The sequence below is a fragment of the Dermacentor andersoni genome, chromosome 5 (genome assembly GCF_023375885.2).
Source record: "Dermacentor andersoni chromosome 5, qqDerAnde1_hic_scaffold, whole genome shotgun sequence".
Taxonomy (NCBI): Eukaryota; Metazoa; Arthropoda; class Arachnida; order Ixodida; family Ixodidae; genus Dermacentor; species Dermacentor andersoni.
Window position 1 is genome coordinate 205,541,715 of NC_092818.1, and position 16,744 is coordinate 205,558,458.

Here is a 16,744-nt window from a genome sequence, read left to right on the forward strand (position 1 = left end):
CTCCCGCCATTACAACAGTGGCCGAAGGAACATCCAGTACGAACCCGGCGACTACATTTGGATGCATACACCCATCCGTCGTCAGGGACTGTTGGAAAAATTACTGCGCAGATACTTTGGCCCGCACAAGATCGTCAGGCGACTCAGCGATGTGAACTACGAGGTCGTCCCTCAGAGTACTACTATGAGCTTGAGCCAACGATGGCCACGAGCCGAGATTGTCCACGTAGTATGGATCAAACCATACTGTGCCAGCAAAGAAGTGTCCATCTGATAATATTCACGCCCTCTGTCACCCTTTACTCCCTTGAATCAGCGAACGGGACGGTCTCTTTTCACGTGGGGAGTAATGACGCGAAGTAAGCTGCTCACTATGAATCCCGATCGCCAGAAGTCAGCTGCCCACTGCAGGCACCAATCACCAGAGAGAAGACGACAAAGGGCGCAGTTGTGTGCCATGTTTTTGGGATAGTCGGCCATCATTAAAAAAGACTGTTCTGTTTCGGCGAGCCCGTCTTAGTTGTCTTTGTGACAATATTATAAACTTGAGGACAACCGTAATCAAAGACAACTTCATTTTGCTTTATAGTTCTTAATCGTCAAAATAGCAAGTGCATCTCGTGAAGACGAAGGCATAAGATATAACTCAATAGTTCATTTGTAAACTAAGAAGTATACCGTATTTACTCGCATAATGATCGCACTTCCTTGTAAAAAAAAAAATTGACGCAAATTCAGGGGTGTGATCTTTACGCAGGTTCAATTTCCAGCGAAAAGAAAAAAAAGGCTTTTTTTTTTTTCATTCCGCGTTTGCTGCGAGATGACAACAGTTTAACAAATAGGCGGCTGCCGTTGTATGTAGTGCGGGACACCAAAACAAAGATGGCGGCCGGCGGAGCAAGCTGAATGCGCCAAGCAATTTTTTTTCTTCTCGTGAGTACATTACGTGCATTGAAACAGTTTTTTCCGTATCAGTAATAAATAATATTGTTAATATCGGCAAGTTTACGACAATAACGTAGCCATGTCCACTTTGAGGGGACGGAAACAGATGGGCGTGCTTAGCTGCCAGTGACATAGAAACACATGGCGGGCGCGCTGCGGAAACTGCGGCATTTGTCTTCACTACCATCCTAATACAGCACGTTTCCGCTAAGGGTGGGTGAATATCTTAGCTGCATTACAAGCATCAGCGTATGAATAGGGTACACTTCTAACGTATCAGTGTAAGCATGGCTACTATCGTTTCCGCTCGCGATTTGTTGCGTGCCCATAAGTGCAGACGAGAAGAATCGAAAGGCGCCTTTTTTGTTGTTGTTGACCACGACCATTATAAGGCCTACACATAATAAAGGCAAGTCTTTTTTTTTTTTTTTTTTTTTTTTTTTTGTCATGGAAGTGCGGAAAGTGACGAAAGGAATGAAATGGGGCATCTGCTTAAGAATGTTTGGTGCGTGCAGACTGCCTATTTTGTCTTGAAGAGTCGTTCGCGTAGCATTCGACAGATGGTAAGCGCATTATTAGCTAGATTTGGTACACGACATATTGCTGCGGCAAGTTCGGGGTGCGATCATTACACGGGAAAGAAAAAAATATCGAATTTTGACGATGAAATTCAGGGGTGCGATCATTGCGCTGGTGCGATCATTATGCGAGTAAATATGGTAAGTCCTTTAACCTTCTTTATACTAACCTTCCGAGGTACAAGCTTCAGATGCAGAAGCATTCGCACGTCCACTACAATGTCTGTCTTCCATCATGTCGGCCACACTAGAAGAAGCAGTACTGTCATCTCCTTGCCTCCGTTGCCAACTACAACCTTCTTTAAACCTACGCAGTCAGAGTAAACCCACATGTGCTCTCGCCATCCACGTTGCATGCAACACAGTCAGCTCAGTAATTGTCAGGCAGCACCTTCTTTTTAGATAGTTATCGCCTCCACTTTTAGTTGTACAGACTTGCCTCTTGCCAGTAAGAGGACAGGCACTCCCTGTAAAATATGACAAGACAACAGTATACTCTCCATTCGCAATGCTTATGTTACGTGCTGTCAAGAGATCCGAAAGATGACCCACGAATTCAGCGCGCTACCAAAGTTCGCCTCTGCCGAAGAAAGAAGCAGTCAGCTCTGATGCACTAACGGCACGAGAGGCGGCTCCACAGAAAATCGGCGAATGTGTGTCAAAACGTGAAAACACAAAGCAGCACACAATTTTGCCACCTGCACAGTCGCTGGATACCTCTATATCCCTAGATAAGAAAAGGAATAAGAGAGTGCAATTCCTATTCTGGCAGCCAGCAGCTCTTTAAGGTGCTCTGGGTAGTATTGTATTTCCGCAGGTGTTTTTCTTGTGATATAGAGACACTCCAGGCGCATTTCTGCCGTCGCCGTGAGGTTCCGTATGAAGTCCAAGGGCGAGTAGAACGGTGCAAGGGTGAGTTGGTGATCGCGGCTCAGTCTCTGGCACGCAAGGGAGGGAACTGGGGAGGAAGTTCGCAGTATTTCGTCGCGCGAGGGTCTGTGGGGAGGGTAGGGAGGGGGGACACATTCTACTCCGGGCGGCCTGGGTGGCCGCGCGCACCCGCTTGGGTCACTGTATCTTGAAAGCCATCTGCAATGGCAATGCAGTTCGCCTTGCGCTGTGTTTCCGCTGCTTAGTTCGTGTTGATGTTAGATGCAGCACGAAGGTGAATTCCCTCCCTGCAGCTACCACGCTTCCTCACTCCAGTGTTTTGACAGCGAGTTTCCGCGGCCATGGAGTGAGATGTGTTCATCTTTGCTTGCGCACGCATGACACGATGCTTGTTAATTTAGTTAGTATGCCTATATTTACAAGTTTATACGGCCGATAAAACTGCTACCGTTACTTTGTATAGCTGTGCACTAATTTGCTATCATAATTGATGCTTCGCCTTTCGGGCGAAACTGTTACTTTCTTCACAACCTAGGTTTCGCTCACCATGGCATTATTCAGATTGCTCTAAGAGACAGAAATTTTTTTTGCAGAAATAATCTGCGAGGTCATATATTGCACTAAAATGATTGACCACAATTTTTTTGAATAAATTTGGATAATGAATAATAAGTTATTTGGTTTTACGTGCCGAAACCACCATATAATTATAATCCAAGGAAAACATGAAGAAGGTGGGAGATAAACATTCAAGACGATGAGCAAAACGAGAACAAGGTGAAAGCAGGAGCCAACATTTTGACAAGTGGACTTGTCCTCTTCAAGACCTTGAAGAAGACAAGTCCACTTTTCGAAATGTTGGCCCCTATTTTCGCCTTGTTCTGGTTTTACTCATCATATGATTATAAGGCATACACTAGTGGGTGACTACGGATTATTTTTAACCACCTGTGGTTCTTCAATGTGCACCCAGTGCACTTGTGTTTTTACATTTCGCCCCCATTGAAATGCGGCCACGGCAGCTGGGAGTTGATCCCGCGCTTTCGGGCTTAGCAGCACAATGGCAAGGCCACTATGCCGCTATGGTGGGTGCAATCAAATTGGAGAGGGCCCAGCCCAATGCCTGGGACATTTGGTTTGGAATTACCTAAATGTGAGTGAGCGTGTAAGGTGTGCTTGCTGCTGAATCCATACATGCAGGCGGAATGGCACTGTCCTTTGAATGACTGCTTCCAAGTACATTGTTGGAATGTCACATGCAAGCCTCAAAACCTATCTCATGCCTTTCAGAAATATTTCAAGCCAGGTGAACAAGAATTTGAGGTGTACAGTCCCAGCTTGGTCACAAAAATATCTGGAAAAAGCCTGCTGGCAGTTGATGCCCCAAGGTCTATTGGCAGGTGAGATAAGCAGCTGCAACTTTATGTGTAATCTAAACTTTTAAGCATTGTGAGCTTATATACTTCACTTCACTAAAGGTTCTGATAACTGCCAAATTTACTTCATCACAACTTGATTCTGCTGCAGACTTTAGTGTATAACAGGATTCTTTTGTTTACAGTTTTTCATTCTGGTGCCGGGGGTTGCTGAAATGCTGTCACTCGAAAGTAATTGCAATTGCACGCTGCCAAAAAAGTGGCAATTGCACCCACTCTGCATGGATTGTAGTTGAGATTTTCAGTCTTTCATTCATCTATGTCAAGTTTCACTAATCCTATGGCCTGCCCAGTAGTAATATACAGAGCATGACAAATCACTGTAAATCTTGCTGGTACACAAAACATAATTGATTGAGTACTGACATAATATTTTCTACTAGGGTATTCGTTTTCACATTAACTTGGAGTCCTGGACCTCTGAAGACTAGAAAAAAAAATCTCAGTGCCCTTCCACTCTGTGAAGAATGATGACCAACGAAGCTGTGTATGTGGGCCCCTTAATGGCGAACTGCACTTCCACCGCGGGTCGGTCCGGCATTGCACTATCTTCGGGATTGGCCCAAGTATGGGGAGTGCTTAACGCTTGCTTCACCTCTGCCGGGGGTCGGCCCGGCATTGCACATCTTCGGGATCGGCCCACGTATGGGGAGTGCTTAACGCCTGCTTCACCTCCACCGCGGGTCAACCCGGCATTGCATCATCTTTGGGATTGGCCCATGTATGGGGAGTGCTTAACGCCTGCTTCACCTCCGCCGCGGGTTGGGCTGGTATAGCACAATCTTCTGGATCGAGGGGAGTGCTTAACGCCTGCTTCGCCTCCGCCGCAAGTCGGCCCGGCATTGCACTATCTCCGGGATCGGCCCATGTATGGGGAGTTTTTTGCTTACGGCGACACGAAAATTTCCTTGGACGGTAGATGTATACAGCGTCGCTTTAAAAGTACTGTCAAGCCTCAGAGTGGCCTAAATAATTTACTTGAGCAACTTTTCTACACACATTTTCAGTTTCTTTTCCCAGAAGATGCATGTGTCATGACATCATGATGCAGAGGAGGAGGAGGAGGTAGGAACTTTATTATTACAGAAATCGTTGTGCGGTTTATTCCTGGGTGGTTCCCTCTGACAGGACTACACTGGCGATCGCGGCTCGCCAAGCCTGGTCAAGGGTCGCCAGTTGGCTTCCCAGGTCCAGTTCAGAGAGTCTTGCCTTCCAAGACCACATAATGAATGTGTGTGCTGTGACTCTTGGCGAAATTGGGACGCCCGGATGGTTGGTGCATTCGTGTGTTATGTGCGTGAGTGTTGCTGCGTGGTTGCTACACCAGGGACCTGTCCGGTACGTATATCTGTCTGGGGAGATTGCATGTAGACGAGACAAGTGTGGGTATGTGTTCGTTTGCAGGCAGCGCCAGTCCCTTCCCTGGAGTTTATTGAGAGCTTTGTGTGGGGGAGTGTATTGTCTTCTTTCGAGACGTTGGTCTTGCAGTATTTGTTGACTTGTGGTTAATAACTCGTGGGTTGCTCGTTGGTCTGTCGGGGGCTGAAGAACGGTGTGGTCTGCCATTTGGCTAGTGAGACCTCGAGCTGCGCAATACGCCTCTTCGTTGCCCCGCAGGCCTTCGTGCCCGGGGCGCCAGACAATACCGTATGTCCATTCTAGTGGGCGGCCCAGAATTCGAATGGCTTGTGTAGGGAGTGTTCCATTCATGCATAAACTACATGCCGCTTGTGAGTCTGTAAGGATGGATGCGGACCTTCGCTTGCTCTCGGTATCGCGAAGTGCGAGAGCAATCACTGCTGCTTTTGCTGCTGCGCAGCGTATGGTGCAGATGGAGGCAGAGGCTACCAGGTTCCCCTGATTGACGGCGGTGATTGTGTATTTAGGCCCACAACGTGGTGACGAGGGATACGGGCTAGCATCCGTGTAGTATGTATCTGGGTCTCTGAAACAGCGTTTGTGCAACATGCAGGCACGCGCTGCTCTCCTCTCTTGATTGTGGGTGGGGTGCGTGTTCTTGGGGATAGGGTCTACTACAATGTTCTCTCTAATGTGGTTAGGCAGGAGTAGTGTTTCTTCTTTGCAGTAGTGGGCAGTCAGTGGGTACCCTAGCCATTGAAGAAGGTGCCTTCCCTGTTGTGTCTTGTTGAGGCGCTCCCTCTGCGCTATGAGCATTGCACTTGCTAGCTGTTCAAAGGTGTTGTATACCCCTAGTGCTAGTAGTTTCTTTGTACTTGTGCTTGACGGTAGCTGTAAGGCCGTTTTGTACGCCGGTCTTGTAAGAGTGTCCATGCGCTCGGTCTCGCTTTTGCGCTTGACACGGGAGTGCGTACGTGACACGGCTGATGACGAGGGCTTGTACCAGTCTTAAGGTTTCGTCCTCTGTGAAACGATCCTTGCTGCGTGCTACTGGGGCGATGAGTGATGCGATGCTTCTTATATGTGATTTCATTTCTCCGAGGCTACCTTTATGCCGTAGTTCTCCTGGACTTGCATACCTAGTAAACGTGTTATCGGGACGCGCTTTATATGTTTCTCGGCAATCTCGAGATGTATTAGCGGGGCTCGATGTTTCTTAGCTTGCTTGGGCCAGACTTGAAGGTACTTCGACTTGTGTGGGGCACATCTCATTCCTGCTGTGGTTAGGTATTACTCGATGTGTCCGATAGCTGTGAGTAATGTGTTTTCTCTGTCGCCACATGAACCCTTGGTCGCCCATAGGGTGATATTGTTGGCATAGAAGGCGCATCTGAGTTTTGGGATATTTTCTAGTTGTAATGCAAGTTTTCTAAGTCCGATGTTGAAGAGGAAAGGAGATATTGGTCCTTGCGGAGTACCCTTCTGCGGTAGACCATGTATGTCTGATTGTATGCCTGCTATGCCGATGCGGGCTTTGCGGTGACTGAGAAAAGCCACGATATACTGATATACTCGCTCTCCGCATCCTATGGCAGCGAGACCATCTAGGATGGTTTCGTGTGCTATATTATCAAAGCTTTTTCCACATTGAGGGCTAGGAGTATGTTGTTGTTGCTGCCCGGTTGTGGGTTGAGGACTTCTTCCTTGAGGAGGAGGAAGACATCCTTTGCTGACATGCCTTTCTGGAATCCGTACATGCAATTAGGGTGTATTCCATGTTTCTCCATGTGTTGTTCTATTCGAGTGAGTACAATTCATTCAAAAAGTTTGCCCAGGCAAGACGTGAGCGAGATCGGTCGTAATTGATCGAGCCTGCGCAGTTTTCCCAGTTTGGGTATAAGGACTATGACTACGACTTCTTTTGAGCGATAGTCTATTCCTCGGGTAATGTTCCGCCCGGTGTCCATATTTCTTCATTCAGCTGCTGTGTAAAGGCTCGGAGGGTTTCATCGCTTAGGTTTCTCAAGATGGCGTTGGTGAATCCGTCGGGGCCCTGTGCCATGTTTTTCTTGAAGCTCTGTGCTGCCACGTATACCTCCGCATACGTGATGGATGCATCAAGTCTCTCGTTCGGAGGTCCTGTATACTGAGGGTATGGTGCTGGATGCCCGGTCCGGATTATCGTGTATGTTTGCTGGAGTTCCTGTATAAGTTCATCCTGGATTCCCAGATATTTGCCAACGAGTTATTGTAGGGTTGTGTTTGTTTCTGTTTTGGTGCTTGAAGGATTGATGATGCTGCGGAGTATGTTACACGTCTTTTTGGGGCTTAGCGTGCCTTTAAGCGAATCACAGAATGTACGCCAATTGTCCCTCTGTACCGTCAGGGCATAATTGCTGGCCTGTTTAGTGACGTTTGAAATTCGAAATCTAAGTTTGCGATTTAACTTCTGTTTGCGCCATCTTTTTGTGAGGCCTCTGCATGCTTCCCATAAGTGTATTAGATGGTTGTCGATTGCCGGCGTGTCGGTATCGGTTTGGTACACTTTAGTGTTGGCGTCATATAGTTCTTTGATGCGTTGGGTCCACTCCTTGATCGTGGTTAAGCGGCCTTGATGTTCCGGGAAGGGCGGACTTGTATCGAAGTCGGACTGTTGCCTCTCCCTAAACTTAGGCCAATTTGTAATTTTGGCCTTCCCTAGGGGTCGGCGTAGTTTGGCCAAGGTGCTGGTGATTTCGATAATGTAGTGATCACTACCCAGCTAGTCGTCTAGAGCCCTCCAGCTTGTTCCCACGGTATCTTTGGTGATGGTGAGATAAGGGGTTGTGTCCCTGCTGACGCTGTTTCCCATTTGAGTAGGCGTACCTGACACGGTAATTAATGTGTATTCGTGGCGCTCTATGGCTTCTAAGAGCTTGGTGCCTTTGTCTGCTTTTGAGTAGCCCCACGTGCCTTCTTTTGAGTAGCCCCACAATTGAAATCCCCGGTTATAATTAGGCGATTGTAGTGTTCCAGCATTCCCTGTCGATTCCCGAATAATGACGCGAAGTTAGCCTTTCTGTCGCGGGGGGACTTTATACGTTGCATATGACTTGTTTTGATCTCTCCTTCCTGACAGGGCATATCGTGATGATAAGATGTGGGATTTTCTCACGAGAGAGTACTGTCAGGGTTGTTGCCAAATCTAAATCCATATTCCATGTTCCACTCCCCTGATGGTGCCTTCTCCTTGGGCGGTGTATGCACGCACTGCGTGACTTCTGCCGCTAAGTGTTAAGGTGTGGATGTGTCGTTCTTTTTTGGTGACCGCTTCGTACTGGGTCGATAGGATGGCTATGTTGGATCCTGGGTTGATTCTCAGAGGGAATTTGTCATCCGTGAACTCGTTCTGGCACGCGTCGATGATCGCTCGTGTGAGTGTATGAGTGAGCACGTTTCTTAATGGTAGTCCTTGATTTGGACGAATGATTATTTTGTAGTAGTCATTTTTCAGAAGCGGTGGAGGTCTAGCTACTCTCCGCATTGTTGATGATGTCTTAGTGGTGGTTGCGGGGTTTTGGGGCTTTACACTATCGTGTCACCTCTCCAAGGCTTCTAGCTTGCATTGCTTTCGTGTCTGTACTGATTGCCAGTTAATATCTTCTCTCACGGTGTTATGGTACAGAGTTTCTTCGCTCACCGGTTCGGTAGTCTGGTCCATGCATTCTTCGGATACTCCGGAAGCTGTATAGAGGGGGTCACCGATTGTAGTCGCTTCGTTCACCATGGTTAGGCCAAGTGCCATCGCGGGAATCCCTGTCGGCGAGGCGAGCGGCTGCTGCTGCTGGTTAGGGTTAGCGGCTCACCCGTGGTGACGAAACTTTCAAGAATCTTCCCAGGGTTCTCGGTGGTCAGATTTCCATGGAGGTGGTGTCAATGCGGTCCTTATAACATTAGGAAGCTGGTGAAAGCTTTTCCGGGCATTCTAAGATTTTGGCATTTGCTCCAGCTTGCTCAATTCTATGCTATGCTGCTGCATTAGGCCTCACAAGTCATGTTTCATTGCATATGTGTGGAACACATTCTTGTGCCATATTTCTATGTGGTAAGCTTCCAAAAGTAAAAATAAACGATTTGCGGCACCACTCTTCTCAAGTAGAAAGATAACAATGAGTGACATTATGTAAGACCCCCTTTAGGACTGCTATCTCTAAACCTCATGTGGCATCTTGTACCCATCTGCTAGCAGGCAAGTCCAATATCATGTAATGAGCTGCAGTGTGGAGGAATGCATTCATGCCCACTAGAATGAAATTTGAGAGGTAGGGTCTCCAATGGCATCCAGAAATCTGTCAGACCTCATGTGCACATTTCGGAGAGAAAACATTTGCTAGGACACTTGTTCAGTGCCTCCTTGTCCACCTTGATTTTGAGCAGTAGCAGCCTGTTGAGCTGACTTAATGCAGCAATGTATAGTTAGTAGGCCATACTAGTATGGTAAACACCACCAGAGCCTCACACACCATTTGTCTAGGTTGCTGGACGTGCTGGAATGTACTATAGTAGGCTTGTTACGGCCCATGTTTATTTTGGGGGCATTAATCATGTGAATGGTAATGTAGGGGCTCACAAGTGATGATGCGTTGGCGTATCATGTCTTTCATATTACATATCTGAGTCAATTACACTCCACTAGAAAACAAGCCAAATGCTGGATGGAACAAGACACCAAATAAAATGCACAATTTAATCGTGGCTTGATTCTACTCAAGATATAAAATTATATATTCTTTTTTTTCTGCAGTTTCTCATTTCCAATGCTCCAGGATGCTGTCAATTGAAAGTAGTTGCTGTCGTATCATGCCAAACTGCCACTCTTCCGGTGTCATTGATGGCGTCTGATGGTGCCTTATGTTGCCATTAGCTTGGCAATAGATCATACTGACATTGTGTGCATCCTGCTTGTCTTTCTTTCAGGCCTGTAGGTCGGCCCAATACCTTGGGGATTCAGGCATCGAGCTCAAGAGCCAGCAGTGAACCAACGACCTTGGAGTCCGGCTCTGAAGTTTCTGATGGTGAGAATGACATGAAAGAGAACTAGAAACTTGCATCACTGCAATGGCAATCTGTTTTTCATTGCTATTTCAAGCGGTTTGGAAATTCTGAGGTGAAATGTGTAGTGCACTGTACGCCATTAGGTTCACTTTGAGGATCATGCTCAGGCAGTTCAGTGTTTCTGATGAAATATGCAGTTGCTGTATGGCGCCAATAACTTGGCAATAGATCATGCTCTCCAGCAGTGTGTCAGAATGGAAGCAAAATGACATTTCTAACTGGAACAAAAAGGTAACCAAAACATTATTTATTATTTTGCTTTGGAGTGGAACCAAAATATTTTTTATCGGTTTTCGGTTCAATGGAAAAGTCGGCAATCCAAAACAACCGACGTCAGGCAATGTCAGCATTAGTGCGTATCTCAGGTAGGGATAGTGCGAGTGATAGCCGGTCAAGCGCTCCATTAATCTAAGCTTGCCACTCGGTGCACTAGCAGATCGGCATCGTAGCAAAATCCAGGACTTGCATGCTGAAGAGCTTGTCGTTTCGTTTTCCACGGATACACCGCTTTGTTACCAAAGTTTTATCGTTCATTTTAGTTTTATCGGAACAGAGGTCTGGCATTTTGATGAGTACACTTGATGACGTGCTGCTTCTGGGGTTATGCTCATTGCCTTGACTTTAAATTAATGAAAACAATAAACACTATGTTTTTATCGTTACTTTGCTTTGGAAATTTTTGCATGCAAACATAAACCATTGTGAACCATTATGGATCATCATTTTATTCGTTGTGGAGCAGAACTTTTTTCAGTGGGACAAAACCAAAACGAAAAACATTTTGTTCTGACACCCTGCTCTACAGTGCTGCTAGATTGGTTCATTTGACAGAGTGTGCTCGAATCTTTATTGCTCATGGTATCCCACTCAGAAGACAAATTACTCTGTTTAGAGGAAAACAGCATGCAAAACCCATTTGCCCAGCTCGGTGTTAAGCTCCTAGACAACCTTGGCCTGCTTGCACAGGCAAACAGCAGGCAGCCTATTGATAAGCAGTCAAGCCATTTAGTCGGCAAATCATTGCAGAAGAGAGTGCGGCTTCAAGAGGCAAGGGGCGTGCGGCACCACTGCGATCCCAGCCTAAGCACAACCAGGTGTGGTCATTCCGGGGCATCAAGAAGAACCCCATCACCCAGAGCCTAAGCCTGTTAGCCAGCAGTGGCAGCGAGGGTGACCAGCATGAAAAGGAGATGGTCCAGCTAAATTCCACTGTTGCCATGCGCCATGGCAGCATAGAAGGGAGTGAGGTGCCACCGTGGCAGAGGCACAACTCTGTAGCAGATACTCAAGTGAGTCACCTACTTTGTTTTGCTGTATATTAATTGGTGGTATTTCCTAGAAGAGCTGTACTTGAACTGTACAACATTTCTTGTAGCTTAGCAGTAGGGTCAGCTTTTAAAAACTGTTTCTTGAATATACTTTAAAATTTTGATAGAATTTTGCATGTTCACGGACTTCTCTTGCATCAGAAGACAAATTTTTAGAGGTGACCAGGCAGTGTCTTGCGTGCTTGATCTCTGCAGTGATCTCAAATCCATTAAACTGCCTAGTAGATGAATAATGATTACAGCAGGGGCTCTCAAGCATGTTGGTCCCAGGGAACTCTACTAAGCTCCATGAAGTGTGAAGGAATACTCCCCCTAGAGGCACAACACGTTTGGAGCCAACAGTGGTAGTGGACAGGCAAGTGTAGAGTTGAGGCTAGGTGTAGCGCACAACACATTTGGGGCCAATGGTGGTGGTGGGCAGGCTATTTTGATGGCGACATGCAACCTGCGTGGTGCATACTGGGTGCAATTGTCATCAGCCAAGACAAGACAGCACTGGAATCAAGGCATGCTGATAAAGAATGACGGTTTTCAGTGCATTTTGCACAGCGACACTTATAACATGTCATCACAAGAGGTCTTAGAATTAGTGACGACTCTACTTTCAGGGTGTCTACCAACCGGGAAAACCGGGAATTCTCAGGGATTTTAAGTAGTCTAGAAATATTCAGGGAAAACTCAGGGAATTTGTGCTTCTATTAGGGAAATTTAGCTGTAACTTTAGCTGTAACTTTAGTGAAAGGGAACGAAACTCGCGGTAATGCTGGCTCGAGTAACAAGAGAGAAATCGCCATGAATCGTCTTTGACGCTACATTGTTGGCTGGAGGAGTTGCCAGTGTACTATCAACGGCCGACTTTCCGGACGCCCGATAATTTGAACGGCTTCGCGGCACCACCACGTACCCCATAGAGTCTATGTATAAGAATGTCTCCGAAAATGTATCTGAAATTTCGGACGCAAGAACCCTTCGCCGTCCAATTTTCCGGACTTTTTGCCGTGACCGCGTGTCCGAAACGGCATTAATCAAAGCCACCACCGCTGCCGTTTTGATTACCTCGCCGCCTCGAACCAGCGCTCTCGCAAAGCAGATCCGCTGGCAGCCGTAGCCACCACTGCGGCAACACTAGGCCTAGCTGCTTCTACGTTCGCTATTAAGCTTCTTTCCGTTGGGTGCCGTGTTTTTCATTGAAAGAATTCGCCGCTGTCAGCAATAGCACTGACTCCACCTTTGTGGTCCTTGCGATTGACTTCGAAGCTCGGAAGGCATAATACTTTGCATAATGCCGGTTTTCGAAAGTCAGCTTCGCCTCAATACAGCAGTGTCACGCTGTGAAGCATACGCGAAAGTATTGCGGTGAAGCATAACAAGCATGGGAAGGGTCAATTGTCACGGGACACAAGATTCTTTAGTTTTTATGACGTGCAGTTATAGACGCAGAGGCTTCGGTCTCGAAAGTTTTATCAGTTTTCTACACCTGTCTTGACCCACTTGTCTTGACACATGATATGCCTTCTGAAGGAAATTTGCGTTATTTAGACCTTTCCATGCACCTCAGCGATAGCCGTGTGTGCTGGTGACACGAGCCAAGATGCCAGAATCCCCTCGTGCCTTTCACTTCTGCACATTCCATGCTTGTCAAGCGTGGCATTGCAAAGTTATGTTTTTAAAATGCCCTAGTAAAATCTTGCCATCATTTGATGTAGGACAGTTATCAAAATCAGGTGGTGCACCTCCAGGCAGCAGGTTGCCCAACCGATCTTCTCATTGCTGTATCAGAGAACCTGTTAAGAGATATCATAAATTTAGGCTGCAGCGAAGCCACTGAAAGGCACAACGAAAAAAAAAAAAGAAAGGCTGCGGTTGTCCCTTACCTGCATCGCATTTCACCTAACCTCAAAAGAGTGGGTTCTCGTGCCAATGTGAATGTTGTTTTTCCCGCACCCGATAAACTCAAAATTCTGCCACATTGTAAACTCTAGCAACGCAAGAAAGGAGGGTTGTGCCAAGAAGCACCAAAAACGTTTTGTACCGTGTAGCAGCAATGTTGTGTACATGTTTCCCATATCTTGTGGCAAGCACTACACGGGGCAAACTGGTCGATGCCTTAACGACCAGCTACGGGAACATAACAACAACGTGATCAACGCTGCATCCGGTCATCTGAGCATTCATTGCAGAGACTGCACACAAAAAAGAAAAAAAGAATAAGAAAGCGCCGTGTTATCCCATTTTCAGTCAGTGCAGCATGTTGTCAGATAATCTCACAAAAATCACTAGCGAGATTATTGAAGCCCATGAAATCCACAAATTGAAAGATAAACGCGTAAGCGCTGCCTCAATAGCTCTGTAAGAAAAAGAACTGCGCTTTCTTGAAGATCAATAGGAAACACGTGCACAGCTGTTAATGTGTCCCTGTAACCCTGTGCTCAGGTGCTGACATTCTTGCCAATTTTGTGTTTGTTTTTCATTTGAGATTGGTTGCCACCGTATTTAAGCAGTGAAAATCACTTCAATAAAACTAGTTGTAGGTCAGTGCTGTGTATGCGCACTCATCTCATCCTTGTCCTTTGCGCTGTTGAAAAAGAATGTCACACCAACTTGCCCAAGCTTCCACAGTCTTTGCAAATAAAACGCTACTCCTTACTATTCAAACTAGATTAAGTCATTTTTTATTTTTGTAACATGCTTGATAGAGAGTGACAGCATCTGGCGACATGATGTCAGGCCATCCTGACATAAAAAAGTTCTGGGTTACTCAGGGAATTTCGCAAAGGCACTCAGGGAAAACCTGAAAAGCTGAAAACTCAGGGGGGCGCGAAATCACTGCCGACATGAGCTTACCTCATCTTTTTGCACAGGTGCTTTTCGAAGCCCTACTGATTCCGTGGCCTGGTGACGGTTTCTTCGATGTGGCTGGGAACCTGCCACCGCCTTCAGTTTCTACGTGGCAAACGGACGCGTGCTTCGCCAGACAATCATCGCCTTTCTCGGATATCAACGAACAGCCCCCCACTTTGGGTACATTCATTCATCTGGCCTGGCAACCGTCTATGTCAACTGATACAAGGGGGGTGGAGGCACTACTTAAGCTGTGCTTCGACGGACTGCTGCTGGGGCATGACATCGCTGTCGACATGAGCTTACCTCGTCTTTTTGCACAGGCGCTTTTCGGAGCTCTACTGATTCCGGGGCCCAGCGGCGGTTTCTTCGATGTGGCTGGGAACCTGCCACCACCTTCAGTTTCTACGTGGCAAACAGACGCATGCTTTGCCGCACAATCATCGCATTTCCCGGATATCAACGAACAGCCGCCTACTTTGGATACATTCATTCATCTGGCCTGGCAACCGCCTATGTCAACTGATACAAGGGGGGCGGAGGCACTACTTAAGCTGTGCTTCGACGGACTGCTGCCGGGGGCTACAACGCTGTCAACATGAGCTTACCTAGTCTTTTTGCACAGGTTAGTTACCGAACCCCTGCATCTTGTTACCGGTGTTCTGACCAATGTGTGATTGCGGTGTTGTGCTCTGACAGTCTATTGGAGTACGTGAGAAAATGTATCAGGTTACGTGCTTTTGCCTACCGTGCTTTCTCTGGATTACGTTTACTTCTCTTCGGGGATGTCGAATTAAACCCTGGCCCTGATCCAGATGCTGGTAATACTGGAGGAAGTGCTAGTATTGAAGGCATTTATGCTATTGTCCGCAGGCTTGAGCAAGGGCAGACTCGTTTTTTCTCCGAGCTTGAAGATGTCAAGACAGAACAGTCTGCTTTCGCTCTTTTGCTACAAGAACTACAGAACACAGTCGCTGTTCTTCAAAGTGACCTACTTTCAGCCAAAGAAGAGTCCTCAGAAAATCTGCGAAAAATGGTCGAAATTAAAACGTCCCTTGAGGATACAAACAACAGGTCGCGCAGAAATAACTTGATAGTTTTTGGCCTATCTGATTGCGAAAATGAAAGTTGGAGAGACTCTAAGAAAAAAGCCATCGCGTTTTTTGAAACATCGCGTTTTCTCTTTTAGCTCAAACAGACTATCACAACAGAAGATATTGAACAATGCTCATAGGCTGGGAACGTCTCTTGAGGGAAACAATCCGCCAGTTATTGTCAATTTCTGTAGATTTAAAGTTAAGGAACAACTTTTGTTGTGCGGATCCAAGCTGAAAGATAAGGAATACGCAATTCGAGAGGATTTCAGTCCTGCTATCAGATATGCATGATCAAAACTGGTTGAATATGCTTTAGCCACAAACCTCTCATTTAAGCTACATTTCAATAAACTGCACATGGGCAACAAAATCTTTGGCTATGATAGCGGAAAAAAGCTGGTAACCAAAATAATAAGATAGCTAAAAGTCAAGCATTGTGCAGAACCTAAAACCTTGCGTACTGGCGCGAAAAATAACACTTCTTGTTACCTTACACTTAATCTTTTGTTAGTTAACTGCCGAAGCTTGAAAAATAAGGTAGATGAGTTCGCAGCTTTACTTTCCACTGTCCAACCGCACATAGTGATCGGAATTGAATCCTGGCTTCATGAATCCATCGGCAATAACGAGGTATTTCCATGTGGTTATGATGTTTACCGGTGTGACAGAAACACTCATGGTGGTGGCGTTTTTCTTCTCATTAGTGAGTGTCTTCAGAGTACTGAACTCCCTACTTCTTTAAATCATTCTGAATCCATATGGTGCAGGGTTAGAATGAGCAATGGTGATTCCCTCGCTGTTGGATCTTTTTACCGGTCTCCTAGTTCTTGTAATATGGAATCATTTACTGAGCTATCATATTTTTTAACTACCGTATAATGCGGAATATAGGTCGAGGTGGAATATAGGTCGACCCCCTTACATTGAAGCAAAGAAGTCAACATAAAAATTATAAGGCACGAAACTTCGTTTTATTTAGCGGTGCCGCCAGACTCGTCACCTGCTCATTTGTTTGAGCTGTCTGAACTCTTGTCCGAAGACAACTGCTTTTCACTGGCTGCGTCCCACAACATGTCATCCTCGGTGCCGTCCAAGGAGTTGCTAATGCAGCACTTCTTGAATGCCCGCACCACCATATCGTCGGGCAGCGAGCGCCAGGCCTGCGACACTCATGT

The 16,744-nt window shown here is 46.4% G+C and overlaps 1 protein-coding gene across 3 annotated transcripts in view; it reads left to right on the forward strand.

Annotated features, from left to right (window-relative positions):
- Positions 1-16,744, forward strand: part of TBC1D5 (TBC1 domain family member 5) — a 119,606-nt gene that overhangs the window by 72,967 nt on the left and 29,895 nt on the right. The window contains exons 14-18 of one of the 3 annotated variants that reach the window (XM_055071568.2): positions 3,705-3,814; positions 10,166-10,263; positions 11,330-11,592; positions 14,493-14,652; positions 14,796-15,096. In XM_055071568.2, coding sequence (XP_054927543.1) covers positions 3,705-3,814; positions 10,166-10,263; positions 11,330-11,592; positions 14,493-14,652; positions 14,796-14,998 — 834 coding nt within the window. In that variant the 3' untranslated portion in view covers positions 14,999-15,096. Of the gene's footprint in view, positions 1-3,704; positions 3,815-10,165; positions 10,264-11,329; positions 11,593-14,492; positions 15,097-16,744 lie in introns of those variants that run through there. The other 2 variants (XM_055071567.2, XM_050179592.3) reach the window with 2 other exon arrangements.